Below are 15,880 nucleotides of genomic sequence, written 5' to 3' on the forward strand. Positions count from 1 at the left end.
TTTAAATTTTCATAGTTGCACAAAATTATGGGTTTAAAGTTTGTGTTTTTCTGATTTGTATCATTTTAAATCTTCACAGTTTTGGGAAATTATGCGGGGGTCAGATAATTATTTAATGACAGTACGTGTTAAGATTAAAAAAAAGCTAAAGCTTTATAACAAAGCATCACCATAATATGTCAAAATATACAAAGTAAATAGTGTTAAGTCAAACTAAGACATTATTAAGCAGCATTTTTTTCTTTGCCTAGCTGTAAAAATTTTGATTATAGATGGAAATGTTTTTTGCCTGTGTGTGTGTGTCTGTGTGTGTGTGTAATGAAATTAGAGAGATGAGATGGGTGAGGTAATATCTTTTATTGGACCAACATCTGTTGGTGAAAGAGAAGTTTTTAAGCTTACACAGAGCTTTTCTTCAGGTCTGGGAAAGGTATTCAGGCTTTGTCTATACTAACCCTTTTGACAGCAAAACTTCTGTCAGTCAGGGGTGTGAAAAAAAACACACACCCCTGACCAACGTAAGTTTCACTGACAAAAGCGCTGGTGTGCACAGCACTATGTCGGCAGGAGATGCTCTCCCACTGACATAGCTACTGCTATGTGGGGGTGGTTTAATTATTCCAGCAGGAGAGCTCTCTCCCACCGGCATAGAGCAGTTACACAAGAGACCTTACAAGCAGCACATCTGCAGTGGTACAGATGTGCCACTATAAGGTCTGTAGTGTAGACATAGCCTTAGGCCTGGGCTACACTTGGGGGGGGAAGGGGGGGTTCGAACTAAGATACGCAACTTCAGCTATGCTATTCGCTTACTCCTCCTGCCGAGGTGGAGTATAGGTGTCAATTCGGGGATCAATTAATCACATCTAGATGAGACGTGATAAATCGATCCCCAGTAAATCGATCACTACCCGCTGATCCAGCAGGTAGTGAAGACGTATCCTTAGAGTGTCACAGCTAAGTACAAGGTGGAACAGATCATTTAGCATAAGGAGTTAACACACATTGTAAGACATCATTCAGGGTGAAGAAGTCAGTTAACACCTTTGCAGTGATGAGACAAAAATGGGAGGTTGGGAGGTGGGTTATTGGCTTACAGGTTGTTGTAATAAGCCATGAATCCAGTGTTTTTATTATGTCCATGATTTTTAGAGTTTAGCAAAGTTATGAATATAAGCTTCCTTTCCCAGACCTGAAGAAGAGCTCTGTGTAAGCTCAAAAGCTTGTCTCTTTCACCAACAGAAATTAGTTCATTAAAAGTTATTACCTTGCCTTCTTGTCTCTCTAACATCCTGGGACCAACATGGCTACAACATTGTAAACAACTATGGTGAAACTGACGTTTACTGATAAAAATGTAATCCTTCTACGCCTATCTCTCTCTCTCTCTCTCTCTCTCTATATATATATATATATAAAATCAAGAACAAATCTTTAAAAATTGTTTGACATACAATTGAGCAACCACAGGTATGTCCATGTTTCAGACTTTTGTGCTATACTGCTGCACGTTTAAAGGAAATCAGATTAGTTCCTGAATCCAAGCTATTTTATAACACAAGCTAAAACCTCCAGTTTTCTTAAAACAATCATCTGAATCTGTGTTTGATGTAATTGAGTTTTTCCGTTGTAGGTCGGTTGTAAAATATCAGTGCATAAGAATACCACAGTATAGTTGTAATCCTATAAACAGTACTTCCATGTGCCCATGGGTATGTCTACACTGCAGCTGGAGGAGTAACTTTCAGCTCATGTAGATTTACATACATTCGCTTCGATTGAGCTAGCATGCTAAAAATGGCAGGGTAGTCCTGGGAGGTTAGGTACCTAGGGTCTCAGATGTCGGGCAGCTAGCCTCTCCCACCACCCTTGCAGGCACTACTTTTCCGCTATTTTTAGCACAGTAGCTCAAATCAAATCTACCAAACGTACATCTGCCCAAGCTGGAAATTGCATCTCCAGTATAGACATACCCTCTGATTCAGGGATCTCGTAGCCCTTTTCACACGCCAATGAATTAAGCCTCACAATGCCCCTGTGAGGAAGGCGGTATTAAATCTGTTTTACAGATGGGCAGAGCATGAAATCTCTCTGTGCTGCAAGTTGTCTAAGGGTACCAAGGGCCGGACTCTGCAATGGTTACATTGTTGAGCGCTTACCCAAACTGTATCATTCAGGTCCATTGATTTACTTGTGTGAGTATCTACTCACCAACATGAGTAACTGTTATACAGTATAACCCAGTCAAGAGGCGACACCAGGAGTCCTGACCCTAACTGCTCTAGCTGGTAAACTACACTCCCTCCCTACCGCCACTATGGCAACATTGAATAGTCAGGACACATTTTGTTGGGCTTTTTTCTTGCTTTTGGTTCTTTTTGGAGGGAAAAAACATTCTGAGCAAAACCAGAACGTATTAAGGCTATGTCTTCACTGTCAAAAAGGTTTGGCTTTACAGCGAGATAACTAACATGATTGTTACCTTGCTGTGAAGTCCTAGTGGAAACAAAGCACCTGTAGTTTTTATTATGAGGGAGCTGGGCAAGATCAACACTAATGCCCTCCTTTACCCTCCACTCGGGCAATGGTTGATCTCACCTAACTTTTCCTCATGATGTAAACTATAGTGCTTGGTCACCACTAGGATTTTACATCAGGATAGCTAACATGCATTTGTTGTCATGCAGGTTTTTTTTAGCAGTGAAGACAAGCTTCAATGTGTCAGTACACAGCTGTGCTGACTTGTACTAAGCACTGGAGCACTTTGTGTATCACCTCCTCAGTGTCATTTAGTCAAGGAGTCCCTGGGGCTCCCCTCAAATCTTCCATTTTATCAGCAGGTTATTTAAGTTCAGTGTTTGTCAAACAGGGCTCGTGACCAGTTTCCAGGAACGGAAATGGAAAAGTATGCCCTCTTCACTTACGAATCTCTCAAAAAAACCAAATGCAGAGAATTTGTGCCGTCGCGGGATGAAATAGAAGCCCTGATCAGAAGACAAGAAATGACATCTACAGTTTATTGCCATGGTGGTGGCTCCTGTAAAATCACAATCAACTCCCATACAACAGCTGGAGAGGTGAGAAGAGGTAGTGACAGAGCAGGGCCTCGTGGGGATAAGTGTTAAATCTTGTGGACGCTACCATTTTAGCCATTAATTCTCACTGAAACTCTGGAGGTGCTGAGGAGTTTTGGGCTCCACATTGGGCCCAGCTGATGGAGATTATCAGCATCTCTGTTCAGCGGAGGTGAAATTTCAAAGTTTGTTCAAGGAGACACTGATGAAACCTCTGCTTAGGAAACTATCTTTTCACTGGAAAGCCTTGGTGACCATTGATCTGTATCAAATCTGGTTTTGGGAAAGATACCTAGCAAGAATGTGGTGAAGTAACCCTGGTACTATCCAGACTTCATAGGAGTTATTCCACTATACCCAGGTGTAGATGAGAGCATATTTGTCCCCATGCCTGGAAAACTTACTTCAGACATTTGAGTTTGGGAAATTGGGGAGTTAAAACTGAAACTATTTTACATCGTTAACTGTTGCATGCTGCCATGTACCTGCACAATTCAATAATGTCTATCGCAAAAGGAGGCGCAATTGAAAATAGATAAGTGTTTGGAGAAAACCATTGTTAAATCATTCTAGACAGTAGTGTGGCCACTACTTTGCCCTAAAATGACTCCTACCTTGTCTTAATTTTCCTTAGACTTAATTACCCTCTAAGGTACTAACTTTTTTGTTATGGTTTTGTTGGTGTGCTTTTTTCATTAGGTTGTTGAAAAGTTAATTCGAGGCTTAGCCATGGAGGATAGCAGAAATATGTTTGCCTTGTTTGAATACAATGGAACTACTGATAAAGCAATTGAAAGCAGGACTATTGTGGCTGATATCTTGGCAAAGTTTGAAAAGTGAGTCTCTTTCTCTGTGCTAATAAGCAGCAATTAAAAAAGAAAACTTCCTAACATCAGCAGTATGCTCAATTCTCCCTTTCTTTAGACTTGTTAGTGGTGAGGCAGCATATACAACTACATTCCACATACTGCTATTTCTGAACACAGCATCTTTTTCAGAATGATTAATGAAGTGCTTGTAAACTTGATTTCCTCAATCTCATGACAATGAAATACATATTTTCCATCATGGTGGGTTTTGCATTCTGTTGTTTCTCTCTCTTTGTCTCCCCACCTCCCATTCTCCTCCCGCCTCCAACCCCGGTTATGTCTATGCTAGCCTTTTCTTCTCTAAAATTTCCCACCATTACCAGTAGTGGTGCAGCTCCATGGGTGGGAGCAGTGCCAGAAGCAACAATATAAACAGGATTCCACGCAGTCACTGCTATTTGAACCACTGTCATTTTACCTTGCTTAGAGCATATGTACATGGCATGATGCTTAAGACACTAGTGCTCCAAACTATTCCTACTGCCAATGATCGCAATGGTGGGAGATTTTAGGAAAAAATCCCTAGTGTAATTCAATGCTTAAATCCATATTTCTCTCCAAGGCTACTGTGCTCCGTGTTCAAAAATATTTGTAGCACCTCCTCCAGAGATTCCCTACCTTTCAGTTGTCATTAGCCAATTAGACTCTCTGATATCATTGGTGCTTTTGTCTCATTACACATTGTTCAAAATTTTGTTCATTGGATTATTGATGGTTTGTGGTGGAAACAGTTGCCTCAAATCAGAAGCAACATTTGTAATAGTCTTTTTGTAACCGATTTACAGTCATGAGCAAAGTCATCCTTTAAAGCAAATTCAAAATACTGGGCCAAATTCTTGATCTGTTACTCTGGTGTAACTCTAGAATAACTCCACCAATGTCAACAAAATTACTCCAGGTTTACACTGAATATAATGCAGAGTAGAATTTCGTTGCTGTCTTGCGTGGAATCCTCAATGTTTTGTCAATTTAGAAGATAGTTCTGGTCACTGATGTCTCTTCCAAACTTCTGTTTCTAGGCTTGCTGCCACTTCAGAAGCTGGGGACATGCCATGGAAGTTCTACTTCAAACTTTACTGCTTCCTGGACACAGAAAATGTGCCAAAAGACAGTGTGGAATTTGCATTTATGTTTGAGCAGGTAAAGAATGGGGGAAAGGAGACTTATTTTCTTTTGGAGGGACGAGGAGGAGAGGAGATCAAGGCAACAGAAACAAATGCTTAACATGCCAGATGGGAAAGGACTGTGCATTCCCAGGGAAGATTGCTCAGAACAGGAGGCTTTCCATATTAAGTTTTAGGGCTAAATTCAGAGATGAGTCTAAGATAGTGCAGTTTACACATTGTTTCCCCCACCCACCCTTTGCTTGTATACTGCAGCAGTTTAGACTACTTTGCCCACTCCTAGTCTCTCACTGGTACCATTATGTTACCTACACCCTCCCCTACACATAACATTTGAATTTGGCTCACTGCATCTAAAATAGCATTATTTACACACCTAGAGTTCAGAAGAGAAGGATATAATAGGAAAAGCGATTGGTAAGAGCTATAAACATACTGGTCAAAATAATCTCTTTGTCCTTGCTATAAATGTAAGTCTTCCAGCTTCTCAGTATGCAAGTCACTCTAGTTTAGACACCTTTGGATTCCCTTAGTCTACACTTATTTTGTACATTTAATCTGAAGAAATAATAAATATTTGGAACCAAGTCCTCAGATGGTGTAAACTGGGTAGCTCCATTTACTTCAGTGGAGCTACACCAGTTTACACCAGCTGAGGACCACCTGGGTCGTCATGATCACTTACAACCCCTTATGCTTCACCTCTGAATTTTGCCCCAAGTTTTATGACCTTTTTTCTTCCTAAATCCCCTTATTGTTCAGTCGAAATCATAACGCAATCCCCCAGGGATGGGAACCTGGATGTGCATCCATATATGCTCTTAAGTAGGAACAAGAAATATAAAAGGTAAATAGAAAAGGGAACAATGAGTTTCCACAGAAATACATAAGGGTTGGCTTTGGGTTTTTTTGTTTGTTTTTTTTAAACACCAAGACTTATACTGGCAACTGAAGACAGCTAATAGCTCTTCAATTTTTCAGCAGTAGATTAGAGTTTAATAAGCTTGGTAATAGGTAGTCTGGCTCCCCCAGTACCCATCAGATCACTGTGATAAGTAATGAATGTGCTGTACTCACCCTACAATGGGGTTTATTATTGCAAAAGGACAAAACTGGTAATAAACTAAATGGGTTTGTGGGTGTAGATTAATCTTAAAATAAATATTGACAGGAAACAGTTTGTTTTTCTTGATAACAAGCCCTCTATTATGCCAGCAAAGATTCTCACTCTTGGGATTTATTATTGCAGAATGTTTTAGCTGTTGATTCATTTTGTGCCACATTGTGAAGGTCTAAGGAAAGCCCTTCAGTAAGCTGTCATCTTCTCTGTCTAGTGACCACTTTAAAATGTCTCCAGGGCTTCCCGTATAAGTACGTTTGGTTTGACCTTTTGTTTCTTCTGTTGACCTAGCACGGTTTACAGTAGCTAGGTCAACTCAACTTTTTAGTTAAGACCTGGCTTAAGTAGCCACATTATAGACACAGTCCTTCTGGTCTACCTGGGGGGCTCCCTTCAGAGCTCCTTAATTACTACTTCTTGTTTACTCCACTGTCAGCACAGATCTCAGAGGCTGAACCGGCTACCACTGCAGTACTCAAAGCCCCTGCCAGTCTAGAGAGAGATTATTAGGCATTGAACAGCCAAGCGGTTTTTAGGCATTGAACAGCCAAGCGGTTTTTTTATATGAAACTTGAACAGAATCATTAAGAAAATCCTTTAGATAATATAACCTAGAAGAGCTGTGGAGCACTGAAGTGCTGTCTTCTGAAAATCACATTGTGGTAGTGATCTGAACTGCAGACAGGTGCTTGCAGAGTTTGCAATTAAAATGAGTGCAATTATGTGAAGGCAATTTCCTCAGAGAATCTGCCTCTTCACTGTCTTATGGCAACTATTAGCACACCATGGTCACTCAAGCACTCTGTGTATATTGATAGGAACAATAGTAATCCAGCTAGACAGCATAGAGCATTCAATCTCAAAAATGAATTTTATGGATATATCTTCAGGATGTGATTGTGATCTGGGTTCAGCCATGCTGCTCCCATTTTTATCCACTGCATGGGTTTGCTGCCAAGTAATTGGTATTATTTTATCAGTTAAAAATCAGTGTCTCCAGTTTTGAATTTTTGTGTCTCTAAACCTATGAAAGGTTTTAACATCTAAAGTTAACCCTTACACTGAAGACAGTTTGACACTAAGGTGCTCCTTCACTACTTAACTCTGCTGCACACGTGCACACACACAGCCTCAATCCAACTATCCATCTCTTTCCCTCCCCTCTTTTCCCCCAGTACACCCGGTTAGACAATCATGTTTTTCTCCCTCCCCTCCATGGAAAATTTGACACCCCCCCCAAAACAAACAAACAAACAAAAAAAAACCCCACAAACACTTATCAAAAATTTTCCACAGAACAAATTGACTTTTCAGAGGGGGGGGACTGAAAACTTTTGGCTGAAAATTTCAATTCAGAAATGCGCAATGAGTTGTAGTTTGGCTTCCTCTTACCCTTGCTCCTTTATGGGCTGGACTACATCTCTCACAATGCACCATGATCTCTCTTTTTGATGAGTTAGTACAGTGCATCATCATCATGGAAGATCTAGTCCAGCTGGGCAGCCCGACACATAGAGGGGAACCGGGACATGAGTCACTTGAACTATAACTCACATAAGGCACCATAGCAGCATTTCCAAACTGAAAGTTTGATTTGTTGATGGTCAACATTTTCCACAAAAAGCAGACACTTGTCACAAATTTCATTTTGTCAAAAAAAAGTTTTCTTGTCAAACTGGCTGATGGAAATTTTTCAACAAGCCCTGTAATCCAGACTAGTTTCTTCTCCCCAATTTCTGCCTCCGCTACTGCCGCCTGGTTCCCTCTCTGACCCCACTATATTCCCCACTGACCCCTTGCTGTTCTTGGCTTGATAATCCAATTAAGAAGGCACACTGAGATACTTCCCACTCACGATTCCTGACCTACCCTGCCTCTCGTCTGCTAGAGACAGTCTCTCAAATCCCCACACTAGCTGTCTATACCTACTCCTAGGAAAAAGCCAGTTTGCAAGTATTATCTAGTTTCTAAAGAGTTGAGTCCTACTATCCGTGCGTAAAGCTAGTGTTCTTCTTACTTCCCATTAGGCTCATGAGGCAGTGATTAAAGGACACTACCCTGCTCCTGAAGAAACCCTCCAGGTCCTTGCTGCCTTGCGACTCCAATATCTACAAGGAGACTACATTCTGCATACCACCATGCCAGAAATAGAAGAAGTCTATCCCTTACAAAGACTGAAGTCTCGTATTACGCAGTCTACTAAAATGTTTACCCCAGTAGACAGGATTGAGAGGAAGCGAGCCAGTTTTCTTGAAGGAACGCTGAGGAGGAGTTTCCGCAGTGGCTCCATCAGCAAACAGAAGATGGAGGAGGAGCAGATGTTGGATATGTGGATCAAAGAGGAAGTCTCAGCTGCAAGGACTAGCGTTATTGACAAGTGGAAAAAACTGCAGGGAATGAACCAGGAACAGGCTATGGCCAAGTACATGTATTTGATTAAGGAGTGGCCTGGCTATGGGTCAACACTCTTTGATGTGGAGGTGAGCAAGACATACTAAGCATTGTCAGTGACCCATTGGTGAGTTGCTACTATTCTACACAATGAGCTCAATACCAAAGTGTCCTCACTGAACGTAACAATATATTATTTCAATGAATATTGCTATCTTTCTCTTGGAGGAGAGAAGGCTGGCATAATATGTCATATTTAGTTAAAAGGCACTCTAGTTATAATATAATGCCCAATGTAGACATTTATATTTGTCTATTAATGAACCATAATATTTTTCTACAAGATCAAATAACTGCCTCCCATAAAAAAATTGGCAGGATGGAGAATAGAAAATATTGTACAGAATGTTGTATTACCTTTATTTGAACTTTGATTTAGGGTGCACAGAAGACGACCTCAGCACTAAGTGGTGGTGTTTTTTTCCCCCAAGTTTTCCTGAATGTTCATTTATACTCTTTCCTTCACTAGTGTAAAGAAGGGGGCTTCCCACAAGAACTCTGGTTGGGAGTCAGTGCTGATGCAGTTTCTGTCTACAAGCGTGGAGAAGGCAGGCCTTTAGAAGTGTTCCAATATGAACATATTTTGTCCTTTGGGGCACCACTTGCCAACACCTACAAGATTGTGGTGGATGAGAGAGAACTGCTTTTTGAGACCAGTAAGGTAAGTAAAGAGCAAGAGGAATTTTTAATATGCTCTTCTTGTTAATTTCATCTCTTATTAACGAGCACAGTTTTTCCAGGTAATACTTTTAGCTTAGTTTTTAAAGGTTTAAATATAATTTTGTAGATTTTGCATCTAAAACATACTGATTTTTAACAATAGTCAAAGTAGAGTAGAGGCAAAATAGAAATAGGGTAGAAACTACTAAGTTTCTAAGTATTTGTGTTAACTAACAGTAAGGGGTTTTTTGTAAGTGGTTAGATAATGGAAGTCATACCGCTATTTTATGTGCCGAGATGCATTATTATATCACATTAAAAGGTTTGTTATTTTTACTCTCTTGGCAGGTGGTTGACATTGCAAAACTGATGAAAGCTTATATCAGTATGATTGTGAAAAAACGTTACAGCACCTCTCGATCAGTGAGTAGCCACGGGAGTCAAAGCAGCTCCAGGTGAAAACAGAACCAGTCTCACTGTGCCATTACTATCAAAAGATATCACTGCTGGCCTGAAAATACTGATCAAATTTGTCAACAAGCTACCCAAGAAACAGAATTTTGGGGGAATCATCAATCAAGGTTTTTTTTCAGGTGGCCTCTGTAAAATATCAACTTAAATAGCCAAACGTTTTTAGTATATGACTAACATTCCTCAAAATTTCTAAAGCTTTTTTACCTTTAGTTGACATACTGTATGCCTTAATACAAGCAGTAAGAAGTGCCTTAAGACATTAAAACCATCTTGCATATACATAAATTGTGGTGTTGAGCGGGATGTGCTTTTTCCCCCTGTTCAGAATACTAAGAAAAGATGGAAGAGGAGGAGTTAATTCATCCATAATGCACTAACCTACTGGCCTGATCCATGTGTGGGGGAGAAAGTATTTTTGTCGGAACGCTGCTGGCAGCCTTCCTTATGGACTTAGTTAACAGTGTGTTTTGTTTTCATGGATGCATGCTTCTGTGTGCATGCATATGACCTATGTAGATTCTAATTTTATTCCATATTTCACAAGCATTTAAAGCAAAGGGAATAATGATGTGCAATGATGTAAACAGTCTTTCTGTAAATTATAATAGTCCAGAGAGTTATAGCTGTTTCAATTTTACAGTTACTTTTATAAGCCAGTTTTATTAACAAATCAAAATCTGGGACTTTCATATCTTTTTGATTTACTATTACAAATGCATTTTACGACATACGTCGCAAGTCTGCATTCTGTATGTGCTGTATTATAAATAGATATGTAGCTGAACAACTATTTATAAACTGCTCTAATAAGGAAATGCAGTTACAATATTCTTTAATTTGTTTCAATTTAAAATTTTAAATATTAAACATTTCTTATAAAGATGCTATTCTTATAAAGCTCTGATTGGATGCTCCAAAATAAACCAATCAGAAAAGGTCAGAACCCTTCAAAGTAGAAATTAAACAGGAGAAAAATTATATATAGTTAAACTATTGTATTGTTATAAATGCCTCTCAATATTTTACCCTGCTGCCTAATGATGGTTCTTGACAAAGCACCTGTAAATAAGTTAGTGCTATCAGCCACTAGTAAAGCTGATTTGGGACTTTTATTTTTGTATGGAAAAGTTGTAATATAAAGGTAAAACTTGAATTGATAATGTCTTTTGTCCATAGCAATAAATATATAAACATGTACTAGCCCTTATTGACGACCTCAGCCTTTAAGAAATATTGATTATTTGCTCAAAGAAAGTCCAGCAATAAAAGATCCTAGTTAACATACTTATTTCCCATTTATATTGAATCTGGTTTCTAGAAAAACACTAGTAGTCTTCCAACTTTTTTGGCACAAGAATATGAATACACTTCAAACTGGAGTTGCTTTTACATTTGTGATGGTATTTGTGTTTTACATCGAGTGAAGAAAAGTATAGCAATATATAAATGCTTCTAATATATCCAGCTTCCAAAAGCCCAAACTACCTGCTTGGTAAGAAGCTTCATGAATTACAACAAAAACTGGTATTCTACAAACAATCCACAAATAGCTAAAGATATGGGTGCAGCCTGGGGAAATGTGGGAGGAATCAGGGAAATGCTAAAGCATGAGAATTGTTGAGTTCTTCCTGTACAATGTAAAATCTCTCTGGAAACAATGCAGTTAAACACAAGAACTTTCACTTGTGCTGCCCTAGCAATCAATAACTTAATCAGCAACCAGACATACCCTAGGGGTGAACAGCATACATTACAGCAACTTTGAGCATACACAAGCATGACAAATGTGTGACCAAGAGAGGTCTTCATCACAAGGTGCACGGGGCTTGAAAAAAAGCTTGCCACAAACAGTAGCCCCTCTTTCTCTGCAGCAGGTATATGTAGCTACTTATAGGGCCCTATGAAATCCATTTTATTATCGTGGATTTTCTGATTTTGTTTTTTCCATTAAAAAAATTCCATCTTTATGGTTTGTTAATCAAAATTGTTTGATACATTAACAATTAAGTAGCCTTACTATAAATGCATAAAAATGTTCAGAATTGGACTGCAATGGGAAAAACTAAATTGAAGGGTTTATTTTTGTAAAATCAAACAAAATATCCTGCAGATATACAGTACAAGGTAAAGGTAACACATTTTAAATCACTTTTTAAAGTAGCATTTGGTAATATGACTAAAGTGACATTGCTGAACAGTAACACAAGAAGGCCCCAGAAGTAAGAGTCTCTTACAGTATCAATTTAACTGAATTCATATTTGAATAATTAACAAAATAAAAAATGCACTAAACATAAAATAATCCATCCTTGCAAGCAGACACATTGTTGATTTGATTAAATAATTTCAACCTATTAAATCAACAGTTTATTGCTGAGTAGAATTACAAATTGACAAACAGTCATTATTTTAGACATCTCCCTTGTGGTAATTTATGGCTAGCCTTTTAGTGTTTTTCTCAGAAAGCGATTCCCTCTTCTCTGTAAGTAGATTTTTTATATTAAAGCTTCTCTTTGTGTCTACAGAGCTTACAGGGAAGAAGATGTAAGGTAGGACAACCTCTGCTCCTTTAGGCATTCGTCTCTTCATATCACACACATACACATTCTGGTTTTATGGGTGTACGTGTGTCTTTGAGGCGTGCAACACTGATACCACATAAAGGAGCGTGAAGAGGTTCTTTCAGATGAACCTGTGCTCCCTTGAGCACTGAATACTTTCATTGACATTGCGCCCTGAGGGAATGTCAGCTTCTCCCTTACCGTGATGCCAGTGTCCCAGAGGAGCACCTCAGCTCCACTGCAACTCCTGGCATGAAACTGACACAGCAAAGAAACTGAGTTCTCAGAAGCTGCCCTTAAATCCCAGATGCTAGCCTCTCCCCCCTAACCCCTGCACTCCCGGATGGCCCTAGCCCCCTGCACCTTCTCCCCATACCCTCTGGTCTCTTACCTCCAGTGGCTGCAGCTGCAGGTAGAGCAGCCCGCCCTGCCCAGTTGCCGGTGTGAGCCTAATGCCAAGCAGAGCCTGAATTCCATGTCATTGTTTTGATTCTGTGACTTTGTCAGTGTTCTCATTAACACGGATTTCATAGCATCCTATATTTAGTGCTACACAGCTTTCCAGAGGTGCTACCCTCACTCCCTGAGATTTTTTTACATCAGTTTCTCAGAGAATCCACAGCATAGCATGTAGCAAACTTACTGTGCTTATGAGTGGCTGATCTCTTCACACATATCTGATCATTCCATTCCTTTTCCCCTCCTGAGCAAAAGAGGAGCATATCCTAAAGGAGATTTCCTGTAGTGTTGTAACAACATAAGGAGATGGGGGTGAGAGAAACAACACATGGCAGCAAGAACATTAAATTGCAATATACATATACGTTGGGTGCACTGTAAGGTATAAGACAAAAATCAGAACTCTGGTTGTTAGATTGTCCACATGTATTCCACTTCCGGTGCGTGTGTGCCCTACCCCATGAGACTGGAATCATTCTGAACAGCAGTGTCAGTTGGGCCACAGTTGTGCCGTCCAAAGCAGAGGGAAAAAAGGGTAGGGCAGCTTCAACTTCTCTCCCATTCCTTCTTGCTGCCCATGACTGCAAGATGGAACACCAGCAGTGTCTGCATTTCCACATACTGTGCAACTTTATTCTTCCAGTTGTTAGTTCTAATTTCTTGTTGTTTTCAGCCCATTGGCAATAAAATAAAATCTTAGATTGATAACTGAGGTCTTCAAATCCTTGTGCTGCCTCTGTGCACCAACCACAACACCCCTTGAACATGGTGGAGTCATACTCCCCAGGATTCAAGATCTGCCCCTCTTGTGAGGGAGCCATTCCTATCAATGATGGACACACAAAGTGCCTTCTCTGTCTGGGGTAAGTGCCTAGACCACACAAGTGTTCTACATGCTGCACCTTTTCTAAAAGAACCCCAAAACAGAGTCTCATTTGAAACTCTTCCTCCCTGAGAGCTCCATGAGGACTTCCTCAGCACTGGAGGCAGAAACAACTCCATGACTGGACCAGGCTACTTTTCAAAGCACTCGGTAAGTCAATAGTTCACCCGAGTCCAGAGCTCATCCAGCATTGAAGTCCCACTCCTCAGCCACAGAGTTGGCCAGAGCCTCCCTAGTGTCTTCAGTTCAGTTCTCGGAAGACAGAGGCTGCAAGAAATAGCGATCCCATGGTGACCAGAGACCCAGATCTCACCAAGCTGGTCTAGCACAGGTGGCACATTAAGGTGAACATCAGGGCTCACTGAGGCCTCAGTGCTGAGTGGTCACTACAAGACCTCTGCATAATAACTCTATGCCCTTAATGAGTCTGCTATCAGCAACTGCAGACTGACTCTCATAAACAGGCTAGGGAACTGTGACCTAGATTAAATTTGTATAAGAAGGATACACAACTTGTTAAACTGTACTCCGAGTAGTTATCAATGGTTCACTGTCAAACTGGGAGGACATATCTAGTGGGATCTTGCTGGGGGACTGTCCTGGGTCCAGTATTAGTCAATGTTTTTATTAATGACTTAGCTAACAGAATGGAGAGTATGCTTATAAAAGCTGTGGATGACACCAGGTTGGGACGGGTTGCAAGCAGCTTGGAGGACAGGATTAGAACTGAAAATTACCTTGATAAATTTTGAAATCAACAAGATAAAATTCAGTAAACATAAGTGCAAAGTTCTACATTTAGGAAGGAAAAACTAAATGCACGATTACAAAATGGGGATAACTGGATAGGCAGTAAAACTGCTGAAAAGGCTCTGGGGGTTATAGTAGATCACAAATCAAATATAAGACAACTGTGTAGTGCAGTTGCAAAAAACGCTAATCATTATATGGTGTATTAGCAAAAAAGTTTTATATGTAAGACAGAGGATTAGCTGTCCTGCTCTGCTCAGTACTGGTGCAGCCTCAGCTGGAGTACTGTGTCCAATTCTGGTGCCATGCTTTTGGAAAAATGTGAACAAATTGGAGAATGTCCAGAGGAGAACAAAAATGATAAGTTTAGAAAACTTGATACATGAGGAAAGTTTACAAAATCCTGAGCATGTTTAGTCTTGAGAAAAGATGACTGAAAGGGGACCCGATAACATATCTGATAACTATTAAAGACTATTAAAGATAGGACAGTGATCAATTGTTGTCCATGACCACTGAAGGTAGGACAAGACGTAATGAGCTCAATGTGCAGCAAGGGAAATTTGTTAAGATATTGGAAAAAACTTCCTAACTATAAAGGGTACTTAAGCACTGGAATAGGTTTCTAAAGTTGTGGAATCCCCATCATGAGAGGGTTTTAAGAACAGTTTGAACAAAACCACCTGGCAGGGATGGTCCAGGTATACTGGGTCCTACCACAGCACAGGAGAATGGACTAGCTTACCTCTCAAGGTCCCTTCCAGTACTACATTTCTATGAGTCTATGAAGCACTCAGTACTGACACTTCTGGTACCAAGGACCTCACCACTGGAGTCCAAGCTGAACGAATATTGTGCCCCACCCCTGAGTGAAGATCTTAGGATTGAGGGTCAACCCTCAGAAGGAGCCAATCCTGGCACCAAATGCACTGGCAAAATATGTGAGTTCTCTACACACTGATAGTGACTATGCTTCCTGAGATCTTGGCACCACAGCCTCTATTTATGGCACCCACCCAATTCACAGTACTAGAAGACCTACTGGTAACCAACCTCATCCCCCCCCCCCCCGAGAAAACAATATGAACCTCAACCATACCAGAGGCAGATAGTAGTCCTCTTACTTTTATGGTGAGTAAAGATCATTCAAACCTCTAAGGAAGGGTCAGAGGTTTCAGAAGAGGAACCCTCTGCTGCTGCTTTTTCTGTTGCACATGCGCCACCTCACTCCTGCCATCAAGTTTGATGGTGCGGTCAGAATCCATTCCTCCTCCCCATTTGGGAGCCATTTACTTTTTTTTTTTTTTTTTTTTTTTTTTAGGGACAGATGGGTGCAGATTACCTCAGACCATTGGGTCCTGGAGATGATAGACAAGGTACTCATTTCCAAATCCTTCCTATCCTTTCTCCCCATCCCCACTGGGGGACTCCTCTCATGAGTTATTGCTCACGAAG

General features: G+C 40.3%; 1 protein-coding gene and 1 long non-coding RNA gene across 6 annotated transcripts in view; one reads left to right on the forward strand and one right to left on the reverse strand.

Annotated features, from left to right (window-relative positions):
- Nucleotides 1-11,027, forward strand: part of MYO10 (myosin X) — a 273,342-nt gene extending 262,315 nt beyond the window's left edge. Inside the window, exons 35-40 of the mRNA XM_074945009.1 lie at nt 2,870-3,077; nt 3,774-3,910; nt 4,963-5,083; nt 8,215-8,667; nt 9,108-9,299; nt 9,647-11,027. Of these exons, the coding sequence (XP_074801110.1) occupies nt 2,870-3,077; nt 3,774-3,910; nt 4,963-5,083; nt 8,215-8,667; nt 9,108-9,299; nt 9,647-9,757 (1,222 nt within the window). The 3' untranslated portion in view covers nt 9,758-11,027. The remainder of the gene's footprint in view (nt 1-2,869; nt 3,078-3,773; nt 3,911-4,962; nt 5,084-8,214; nt 8,668-9,107; nt 9,300-9,646) is intronic.
- Nucleotides 1-15,880, reverse strand: part of LOC141982707 (uncharacterized) — a 65,694-nt gene that overhangs the window by 15,119 nt on the left and 34,695 nt on the right. For 3 of the 5 annotated variants that reach the window (XR_012638192.1, XR_012638189.1, XR_012638188.1), the window contains exon 3: nt 12,977-13,072. The exons of the other annotated variants lie outside the window; for them this stretch is intronic. This is a non-coding gene — a long non-coding RNA (uncharacterized LOC141982707). The remainder of the gene's footprint in view (nt 1-12,976; nt 13,073-15,880) is intronic. 5 annotated transcript variants of the gene reach the window in all.

The sequence above is a fragment of the Natator depressus genome, chromosome 2, assembly GCF_965152275.1.
Source record: "Natator depressus isolate rNatDep1 chromosome 2, rNatDep2.hap1, whole genome shotgun sequence".
In the NCBI taxonomy this organism is placed as follows: Eukaryota; Metazoa; Chordata; order Testudines; family Cheloniidae; genus Natator; species Natator depressus.